This window comes from Triturus cristatus, chromosome 2_2 (assembly GCF_964204655.1).
Source record: "Triturus cristatus chromosome 2_2, aTriCri1.1, whole genome shotgun sequence".
NCBI classification, from domain to species: Eukaryota; Metazoa; Chordata; class Amphibia; order Caudata; family Salamandridae; genus Triturus; species Triturus cristatus.
In genome coordinates this window covers 709,180,600-709,192,053 of record NC_140582.1, presented here as the reverse complement: position 1 = coordinate 709,192,053, position 11,454 = coordinate 709,180,600, and the positions used below count along the sequence as shown (strand labels likewise).

Here is an 11,454-nt window from a genome sequence, read left to right as displayed (position 1 = left end):
ACGAAGCGTGGGCTGCCCGTCCTACGCGTCGATCCCTCGGAATTCCTTTGGCGCCAAAACCCGGTCACTGCTGCCGCCGCTGCTGCCGGAGTTGATCCCGCGCCGTCTTTTTCACTCGCCCTTGGCCCGGGGGGGGGAATTGTGGAGACCTGCCCTGGTGGCCCCCTTTTATTCCCCCCCCTGGCCCACGAGCGCGCCCCCTGATTGGGGGGGGGCTCGCTCCTGCCTTCGGGGCCAATCCTGGCACCCGTCGGCCTAGCCCTTAATTTGCATTCCCGTGGGGGTGGCCGGGGGGAGGGGCGCCGCCCCCGGACGGCGTTTTGCCCGGGCCCCTATCGGGTCCGGCTTCGCCTACCCGGCCCGGGCTCTGACGTGCTCCACCTTTAATCTGTGGCTGGAATACACGTGTGCGTGTGCCGCTGCTCGTCGAAGGACCACCCCTTAATAGAGGAGCTGCAGCCGGCTCACTCCATGCTCTCGGTGCAGTGGCAGCAGGCGACACAGACAGGAGGCTGTCACCGGCACTGCCGACATGGCGAAGGCTGCGGCGCTGCACCTCGCGCTCCTCACCCTCTGCCTGGCCGGCTCGCGCGCCCACGGGCGGAAGCTCCTGGCGTTCCTCATAGACGGCCTCCGCTTCGATTACATCAATGAGCAGGCGCTCGAGGGGCTGCCGGGATTCAAAGCCATTGTAGAGAACGGCGTGAAAGTGGACTACATGACCCCCGACTTCCCTTCCCTCTCTTACCCCAACTATTACACGCTCATGACCGGTGAGTACCGTTCGCTAGCTGTTTGCAGTGGGAGTAGCACGAGTGACATATGGTGTCCGTATCCCTAGTTAAGTGATGGGAGAAACACAGCCACGGATTTCCAGATGTGTAGGTAAACTTGTCACACCACCGATTGTTCAAGAAATACGGGAGGTATGAGATGCTTTGAAGCGCTGAGATTTTGTGCTAGGATAAAGGCGCACCATACTATTGTGAGGCAAAAATAAGTTAAAGAGCTTTAAGTTGAAGAGCTTTAAAGAGCGCCGTCAGATGAGAGGTGGCAGGAATATTTAACAGATACCTCAAATTGTGCTATATGGGCTGTGATGTGCTGAGACGGTCTTTACATAATATCTTCCATCAAATTGCATTCTGGTACTTGAAGTTTTAAATCTTGCATTCTAATACAGAATGACCGGAAACATGATTTTGTATGGGGATCAGCATAACACCTGGCCACAGGACCACATCAGCTCTCTGGACAGTGCTTTAAATGGCCACGCACCTAGGTACTCAGTACCTACACTTCTTTAATTTGAAAGGGAGAGTACCTACACTTCCTAGCACAGCTGCAATACATTTAATGGGAGAGCAGTGGTAATTCTCAGGTGCAAGCACTTTAAAGAGTGTGTACCTGCACTTCTATGCTTCCATTTACAGCACAGTCTCTGGAGCAGAAAGTCCAGCTGCAGTTCATTCCCCCTGTGGGGGGTGCTCACCCCGCCCCCGGGGGCTGTGAACGCGGCTCTCCTTCGTTCACATCTATTGCTCGTGTGATTTTGCGCCCTTGGACGGTTTTATCAGGGATTATTTTGTCTCGCTGATATTGTTGAACGAGCTACTCCCTCATTTTGTTGCCTTTTGCTTGAGAATTCATGTAGAAACAACAGTCCATCCATTCACGTGCAAGGCCAGCTGGTTAATCTGCAACTTTAGACCTCCTTAAACACGTTTGTGTTTGTCTTCGCTGGAGCTCGATTCGAATATATCTGTCTGCAGGAGCCCCGAGAAGTAATGGACGAACCTACTTTTCTTGAGATTCTTTTATCTTGCAGTTAGTTGCAGGGCACCAGCTGGACTGGCATACCTTTCCTTGTCCCTGACGTTGGCGCGCTAACCTTTGGACTATGCCCCCTCCTTGTACAGGAGCGTGACGCCAGGTCACGTTCCACACCCCAGGCAGAAGAACCGAGGTTAAAAACCAGAGCATGGTTAATTTGTGCCGACGACTGCAGGTGTGGTAGGCACCAGCACTGATGTTTCAGCACTGGGATTTATTTTTCATCAGTACACTTTGCCCCAGAGCAAGAGAAAATATGAAAAGGGAGAAAGAAAAAGACAGGAAAACCGTGACCAAGAGAGAAAACGGGGTTGGGAAAACAACCTGCCACTTGAGGGGTCCAGGCAGGAAGTGTGGGTAGATTAAAAGGGTCAGTGTTGGAAATGGGGTTTCTGTTTGGCTAGGGTATGCACCTAAGCCAGGCAGAACCCACCATTCTTGTCAGAGTAAGGGATTTGCACACCCAAGATAACCTGTGCTCACCCCCTTGGTAGCTTGGCACGAGCAGTCAGGTTTATCCCAGAGCTAACATGTAAAGCGTTTGCGCAACACACACACACACAGCAGCAACACACTAGGCACACTACAAAAGAAACTCCACACAATATTATATGAAAATGCGTTTCTGTATTGTCGTCATCAAAAATCTTTATATCAGTCAATATGACCACAAAAGCACAGATAAAAATACATTACATTTCATTGAATTCAATTTTTCTTTCTAAAAGAAAAAAAATATTATTGCTCTAAATAAGGGGCAGAGTAATTCAAAAAGTATGTGTGCATTGATATTACAGAAAACACTCTACTATACAGCATGCTACTCTCCAAGGTCCTAAAATTGTAATTTGGGTATAAGATCCAATAAAGTCCTTGTGCAAAACATGAGCGCTAGCAATTTTCCAGAAACCAGGGTTCATATTACTAACATCACAGCTGTCACGTAATCACATTAAAAAGGATATGCAGATAAGAAGGTACAAAAAACAAAGTATACAACATACTTTGATTAAAAAATATTAATTTAAAAGTCTTAAAATACTTTCATACTTGTTAAAAATGTACCAGGCTCAGTTAATAAAATATGATAGAATGGTCATGCAGAACCTATAGACTCGTCTTAAGGATAGCTCAACGTACATACCACATAGAAAATAAAAAATGTGATCTTGAAAACACAATGGGCATGTGGGTGTCATATTTCAGTATCGTAAAAACCTCAGTGCAGTGCATAGATCCCAGATTTCTGCATAACTGTAATAGCCATTGGTGTCTCGCCTTCTTGTACCCTTGGCAGAAAGATTTTAGAAGACATTCCGTCTCCGCTATCTTGCTGCAGGCCGGACTTCCCAAAATGGGCGAACCCCCCTATTTGTTTGCCAAGGCACGCAACGGGAGTACCCCATGCCTAAACTGCAGATATAACTTCTTGGCAAGGGCCGGCTGGATATCATCCAGGGCAGGCTCTAGTCTGTACTGATCTTTTATTTCTAAAAACACTGTGGTCAGTGGGCCAGACGTAGAGCTCTAATGTAACCGGGCCTGTTTATGCTCCCTGTAGCTCTCTATCAGGTCCTTCCTAGATGTTATCGAACAGGTTTCTTCTGCATTATTCCACAAATTGCCTCTTCCATGGCCTGTGTTGCATATAAACATGGACCAAAATCACATAAACCAATAATAACTTTGACAACTAGGCAATTGTCAAACCATCACAGTTATTGCAATAAAGACTTATATGTTGCGCACATCATGAAAGCACCATCAATGCAAGTATAATGTACGTCCTGAAATATTAGTCATTATCTTGCCAATGCAAGGCATAAAACAACATATATCGGGGCATAAAATGCAGCAGGTATGTTAGGGAGTGTAACACATAGATCACTGTAGGACATAAATCACCATATGTTACTGGGTAACCACCAGTATCAACATAAATTCATAGAGCTTCTAGTACACATTTTATGGTCATGTTGCTCCTAAAGGTAGGATACAGGAACAGTGTCCCCACGGTCCATCCCAAAGGAGGGGAGGGAAAGCACCAACAGTAGGACCACGCAGGGAGACCTCACTGAGTTCCCTGCACTTCTCCCTTGAGAACAGGGCGGCCCGCGAGACTGGAGATGTGAGTGTGGTCCCGGACACAACCAGGATCAGGCTGGAGCTGCCGCGAGTGAGGCTGACCGTCCCCACCTTCGGGGGTGGGTCTCCTCTCCGGTACGGCGGCTTCCCTAAATCGGGGTCCCCACCAGGGGGGTTTTCAGATGACCCTTTCTCCCCAGGTCCTGCACATTGGGATCCCCCTCGCTGAAGCGGGAGGCGCAGTGCAGGTAATGACTGTGCTGCTCTTGTGTATCCAGGGACCAATAGCTGCGCTGGTTTACAATTAACTGCTCACCTCCACTTCTCCTTAGGAAGGATCAAATCCGCTTTGGAAGGGCTCACCACGCGATTACATTTTGGGTCAACGATTCGTTCCCTACGTGCTGGAGGCAAGTGCTCAAACACGGAACCCCAAAGCGCTCACCACGCACTGGTCACCAGGAGTGGACAAGACACGCTGTTTTCTGTCACAACACAGCGTTGTCCTGAATTCCTGAGGGGTCCCAAAGGAACCTGGAAGGGGCGAGAGTACTGAGGGCATGAGAGCAGAGAACAGGAAGCAGGTTAGCACAGCAAGCAAGTCTAATGGAGGTTCTCCATGGCAGTATAGTAGAGCCAGCAGCATCTGGTTACAAGTCTCATGCAGTGTCTCAAAGTGTGGGGTCAGAGCCCCTGTAAGTATACTCAAAATGTCTTTCATGGGGTGGTAACTTCAAACAAACTTTAGAAGTGCACAACACCCCCATTAAATCCCAGCCATGGCTCCAGACACCCTACAGGGGGTGGAGACCGCATTGTGAGAGGACAGGCACAGCTCCATTCAGGAGTCAGTTACAACTTTTACCACCACTCTAGCTAAGGAACACACATCAACCTGGTGACTGACCATCAGGATTTGCGGACAAACATCAGCTCCCTTTGTGTGACTGTCTAGAGTGAATGTGCAAACCCCCCCCCCATCAACCTAAATCAGACGTTGATTGGAGTCAGGCTGCAAAGCACAAAGAGTCATAAGCGCATCGAAACGTTCAATTTCTAAAAGTAAAATACATGCAAATGATGGACGGAATGCGCAAAAAAATCGAAATTCAGCCCCAGTCAAGAGATCTGGGTTGAATCCATCATTCTTTTGCTCACCAAGCCACAGCAGTTTAGATCGAGCCATATGCAAATTTGTCTTGACCCTGCTTCTCATGGAAACAGTGTAGCCTAAACTGCTGAGCCAAGTCCTCCCTGGACTAGAAACAAGCATCCTTGGACTGGTTATGGGGCATCGGCAATCATCAGCCAGGCTAGCTTGAATCCAGTGGCACAGTGAGCCCGGGACCCACCCATGTGGCGTTCAAAAAACGATGGATTCAACCCAGATCTGTGACTGGGGTTGAATGTTTGATTTGTTCAGCATTCCATCCATCATCTGTTCTTTTTTACACTTTCTAAAAGTGACATTTCTAAAATCGTAATGAAAATTCCACCTACATCAGTAAGCAGGATTTATCACCACCATTCCAAACATTGTAATGCTAATCCTTCCAGATCTGAAATTACCACTCAAAAACATATCAGGGAAATCCACATGCACATGTATGAGAGGAGCACCCCTCGCAGCAATGAGAAACTAACTAGGCTGTTTGTCACTACGAGGACATGCCACACAACAAAGGCACATGTCCTACCTTTTACCTACACAGCACCCTGCCCATAAGGCTACCTAGGGCCTACCTGAGTGGTGATCTATATGTAGTAAAAGGGGAGTTTCAGGCTTGGCAAGTAACTTTAAATGCCAAGTCACTGTGGCAGTAGATTGCGCACACAGGCCCTGCAGAGGCCTGAGACAGGTTTGAAAGGCTACTTCTGTGGATGGTGCAAGCAGCACTGCAGGCCCACTAGTGGCATTTATTTTACCGGCCCTGGGTCTATAGGATACCACTGTACAAGGGACTTGCAGGTAAGTTAAATATGCCAAACGGGTGTAAGCCAATCATGCCAAGTTTAAAGGAGGGAGCATGTGCACCTTAGCACAGGTCAGCAGTGGTAAAGTGCCCAGGGTTCTAAGGCCAACAAACACAGGCCAGAAAAAATAGATGTGAAAGACAAAAAGTTTGGGAACAGCCCTGCAAAAAGGGCCAGGTCCAACAGCAAGGAACTGTGAGGCATGAAGTGGAATCAAAACGAAGCTACCTTGGTATTCGGTAGCTCTGGCATTTTGAAGTGTCAGCAGCTGGGTCCTAAGAGAAGCTTGGGGTCTCGGTATTATTGCTTTTTTTTTTTTTAAATCTATCTAGATAGAGAACAGTTATCCGTTTGTCAAATTGGGCCATGGGAACATCACACTGCAGAGAGTAGAGGTGGGCAGGTCATGAAATGAACAGGTGGAGAGTCGGCTCGTGGCCGAGCCCTGAAAATATTTGGCTTGTGAATCATGCATCAGTCATCATGTTAGACTACGGTAAGGTGTCTTCATAATTCAAAAAGCAAATTTCCTTAATGCGTGAAAGTCTTTCACCTTCGTACATCAGATTATATCTCTACATCGGGAAGTATTTATTATAGGTGACAGTTTTTAAACAATCCCTGAGAAACACCAAATGCCGTGATGACAATGCTATTAGTGCACTAAGAGGCAAGCTAGTTGTTGTGTACCCTATATGTGACCTAGATTCTTGTTAAAACAGAGCAACAATAAACTTTATTAAATCAAACACCTGAGGTTTCTGTACAGTTCACATCCTGAATTTGCATATTTGAAGATGCTGTGATATGTGACCATGAACAAAAAGGAGGCTTAGTGACAATGTATTTGCCTAGAATCGCACAATTTGGTTAAGCAGGAAATCTGGGATTGAGCCAAGATTTTCCAATTTCACACTTTTCACCTACTCTGAAACTAGCTCTCCATTAAATAATAACATGTTTTTGATAATCTCTCTCAACCTGGAGGGAAATATTTATTTCAGAAAACGCATTTGATGTTTCTGCACCAGTGTGATGGAAATGCAAGTGAAGGACCGGGGGAGTCAGTCCATTGTATATGTTTGCATGAGGAAGAGGCTGTGTCCAGAAAGGACATAGAGATGTGTAAATTACATTTCACAGACTGATATTTCCTAACTCTTCTAACCTGGGAGAACAAACCATGATTAACGTTCATAAGAAACTGCAACACATGACATCCTTGGTGTGGTTCCCCCTCCCCCTAAATATTTTGCCTTCATTCTATGGTTTTACTAAACTTTCCATTATTGGCATTAAAGGACTGCCTCATTGGTTAGTAGAGGGTAAAACGCAAAGTGCTTGAGCGCTGCCATTTAAGCAAGGTAAAATTAGCATGCACCCAATTGGCACCTTTTATTTACTTATAAGTCCCTAGTAAATGGTACTACAGGTACCCATGGCCGGTAAGTTAAATGCTACAAGTGGGCTACAGCACTTGTTGTGCCACCCACTAACATAGCATTGTAAATCATATTTCAGGCCTGCAACTACTGCCTCTAGTACAGTATTAACTGCCAGTTCAACCTGGTTAATAAACTTTTACCAGACCTTAACCCTCCTTTTCAATACTTATAATTCACCCATAAAGAAGGCCCTAACTATTGCTAGGGCAGGGTGAATGGTATTAAGCATTTTTTCCTCATTATTATTGTAAGGCTACGGTTACCTTATTACACTTTAATAAGTTATAACATCCGTTTCGGAACAGATAATAAAATGCTTCATCCATTAAAACAAATTACTATTCTGGAAATGCCACTTTTAGAAAATGAGGATGTTCATGTCTAAACCTTTCTGCGCCTGTGCCTTTTTGCCAGTGTCACATGACTGTGAATAGCTCTCCTGTGGTGTTTTGTGTGTTCCTTCTGGACATGTGAACAAAAGGGCCTTGGCTGTGTTTTGTGTATTCGTTCCAGACATTGGGACAAAAGGGTTTTGGGTGTGTGGCACGGTGTTTCTTTCCTGAGAAGGATGTCCCGGGGGCTGTTCTTGAGATCCAAAGGGTAGGTTCCGGACTTTCCCACCCCCTTCCTGACTTCTGTGGGCTACATGCACTGCCACTGATAAATGCAGCTTACACCTAATACACCCTTTGTTACCCTAGACAGTTTGGAGCCAAACCCAGAAAAGGGGGAAGATTAGACAAAGGGGGTATCCCTGCACTGGGGATAAGTGGCCCCTTCAGAACCTCTCCTCTGGACACTACTCGACCAGTGAAATATCCAGAAAAGGGACTGACCTGTTGTCTAAAGAAGGAAGACTGGACCTTCTTCCCTTAACCACAGGATTCCCATGGACTCTTCTGCTTCCCTGCTGATCAGTCCCAACTGTATCTGACCTGGCTTCCCTCTGCTGGCCTTTGAGGGAGTGAGACCTCGCAGCTCCTGATTTGGCCACTTCACTGGAACAGATGGAGCGCGGCGCAGACAGACACAGGACCACACATAGCAGCACCAAGGACAAAAAGGTACAACTCCCAGTGGGCCAAATTCTCTTCAGTACTTGGACTGCGTTCCACTGCAGTCTGCCTGACCTTGTGACTTTGTACTGGTCCAGCACAACTAGATAACCACAAGTTGGCACGTGCTTTTTGGTGCTATTTTCAGTAGAAACGTAGTCATAGCTCCAGTTCTACTGATTGGGTTTTTATCATGTTGGTGTTTTTTTATTTATTAAAAATGCACTCTTTCGGCATTGAGGGTGTTGCCGTAGATGAGGGTCGTCTGCACAGAAGGGTATGTTGAGTCCATGGGATCTGATGGCGTCTGCGAGAGGTGTCATGTAGATGTTGAACAGAGTGGGGCTGAGGGATGGTCCTTGTGGTACATTGCATATGATGTCTTTGGGTACAGAGGTGAAGGGAGGCAGTTGAATGCTCTGTGTGTGTCCTTTAAGGAAGTAGGCGATCCACTGGAGGGCGTCTTGCTGTATGCCCATGTTGTGGGAGACTGTGTTGAATGCCGCGGAAAGGTCGAGGAGGAACAGGGCAACAGTTTCTCCACAGTCAAGGAATGTTCTGATATCATCTGTGGTGGCAATCCTCGCGGTCTTGGTGCTGTGGTTGGCACTGAATCCTGATTGAGAGGCATCCAGTAGGTGGTTTTGCTCCAGGAATTCAGTTAGCTGCTGGTTGATTGGTTACTCGAGAACTTTGGCTGGATAGTGAAGATTGATAATATTTGAGATCTTTGTGGTCAGCAGAGGCTTTCTTTAGGAGATTTCTGACATCTGCGTGCTTCTATCTTTCCAGGAAGGTTGCTGTGGAGATGGAGGTGTTGAGGATTCAGTTCGCCGTTTTGTGAGGGTTTGTTCCAGCTTGTTAAGAACATCATTTGGAAGAAATCTAACCGATGACAGATCTGATGATTTGAGGTGCTTCAGATTAGGAATTTCTGCTAGTAGGCGCATTATGTTCCCTCTGTTAAGGGTATCTTGTAGACCTTACAAAGTCCTATTCAGGTTTTAATAGAATTTACTGGTTAGGGTTCTGCGGGGAAAGTTCTGAGCTTGATGTTATTGTTGATGATTTTCAGGCCGAGATTTTTGCTGCTAACGTTTTTGTTCTTGTTCAAGTCTTTTTGAATAAGGACTCACTCTCTTCTTATTGATGTTGACCACTATTGAGGTATTCGCTACGCAGCTTCCCCATTGCAGGGCTGTAGCCTGTTGGGCTACCTGATCATTGTTCATAATTATTTTGCGGCTGGGGGCCATAAGTAGTTATGATTGCCTGTCTTCCGACTCCATTTTATTTGTTTCACCTTGAATAGAGTCACCTCTTTTACTCACCGATTGTGTCGAAGAATCACGAGCACAGTTGGTTTCACTTTGTGGTCTTACTCCTTTTCCAGGAGTCCCTAAGGATCAAAATGTTATGTTTACAACTCTGTGCCTTTAAAAAGCAGCATTTCGTGATTGGTAAGATCCCTTGACGTTTTACATGAGAGTCCATAGCTGCGTATGAAGTCACAGCTTCTGTTGCTTTTAGTTTTTGCTGCTGCTGTTGATCTGTTACTAAGGGATCTTCTTCCAGTAGAATATCCACTGTAGGTTCCGCTGAGATGTGTGCATTGACGATGTTTCTTCTGTTCTGTTTTACAGCAAAAAAAAAATGATATTTTCTTGATGTTGGGAGCCAGGAGTGCATGTTTTAATTGGGCCAAAGTTATGTGTCTCCACACAAAAAAGTCCTTGCCCTCCACACAGCTGTGATCTACTAGTTTCTTTATCCAGCTACCTGAGATTAGAATTTCAGAGGTGCACACATAAGACAGTAATGCTATTACAGTGTCTTAGATTACTGGATCATTTATGTTGTTCTTCTCAGGCAGCAACACAGATGGAAGGAGGAAAGTCATTATCCAACGTGGATTTTTAGTTCTGGATTGATAGTGCACCAATTTTATTCTACAGTTCTTAGCTTCTCCGCCCAAATGCATATCCCTTTCCATGCTATTTACCTGTAATGCTTCAAATACCTACACAACTTTCCTTTACAGCAAGACCTATTGGTATTGCCAATGCTGTTGCTTAGATTTGGTGACTTCAGTCCAATATTTTGAACTAAAGGCCAAAGAAAGGCCACAAATGGCAGACATCCTTGTGCGAGTGAGACACTTAAGAGAGACTAAGCTGACACAAGAGTGTCTGATGCTATATTCAGGGTGCCCTCTTCAAATGACATTCCTTACGGCTGACCTTGGGTTGTGGTTTGTGTTTGTCATATGAGAAGTGTACTCTTACTTGTATTTGTTTCATTTATGTTATTCTGCTTTGGATATCTCTTGTTGGTCATCACGCAATGTAAATAAATACCATTTCAGTCCACGCTCTTTGCCTTGCCTGCTGTCTCCTCCAAAGTGGTGGATCCATTCAGTCTACTAAGGCATCAAAGTGCCAGGCTGGTGTCAAAAAACGCAACCTAGCGCAATTGTTTATCCGGCTGACCCTTGGACCCTCACTGTTCAAACGTGTTTCCTTATTACCGTTCCACAATCTGAAAATGATTATTTATTTCCTCGGCAGTCAAACGTTACCTTGCCGCTGCTATGCAGTATTAAAGGGGCTCCATCTGAAAAATAGACAGTAGAGTTCCTGAATCCCGCCAAACTCACTTTCTTTTTGGGTTATTATGAGGTGAAAGATTGGCTTTTTTAAATCTATTTATTGCACCCTTTTCGGTAATTTTTCACATGCTTATATTCCATATACACAGAAATAAGAATTTAGAATCGTCTTTATTTTTTACTTCTAGATTGAATTGCTGTTTACTTTATAGTCCATAATTCTCAATGTTTGCATATGACGTTGGTGCTGTGATTGTATTGTTGCTTTGATAGCTTAATAAAATATTTGCAATGATTGTAGCCGCCAAGTAACTTTATATGCAGATTTCCGTGCAGTGAAAATCCTGGTCAACTGCAGACATTTTAAAATAATACCTTTGAATTGAATGAATACTGCTCTGTCCTGCATGTGGCCATGGGTGACAGAGTTAGGAAGGGTCAAAGTGTGACCAGT

General features: G+C 45.5%; 1 protein-coding gene across 1 annotated transcript in view; it reads left to right on the top strand.

Annotated features, from left to right (window-relative positions):
* The first annotated feature begins 310 nt into the window (after positions 1-310).
* The window catches only part of ENPP6 (ectonucleotide pyrophosphatase/phosphodiesterase 6), a 237,049-nt gene continuing 225,905 nt past the window's right edge, over positions 311-11,454 (top strand). The window contains exon 1 of the mRNA XM_085641899.1: positions 311-773. Coding sequence (XP_085498025.1) covers positions 533-773 — 241 coding nt within the window. The 5' untranslated portion in view covers positions 311-532. The remainder of the gene's footprint in view (positions 774-11,454) is intronic.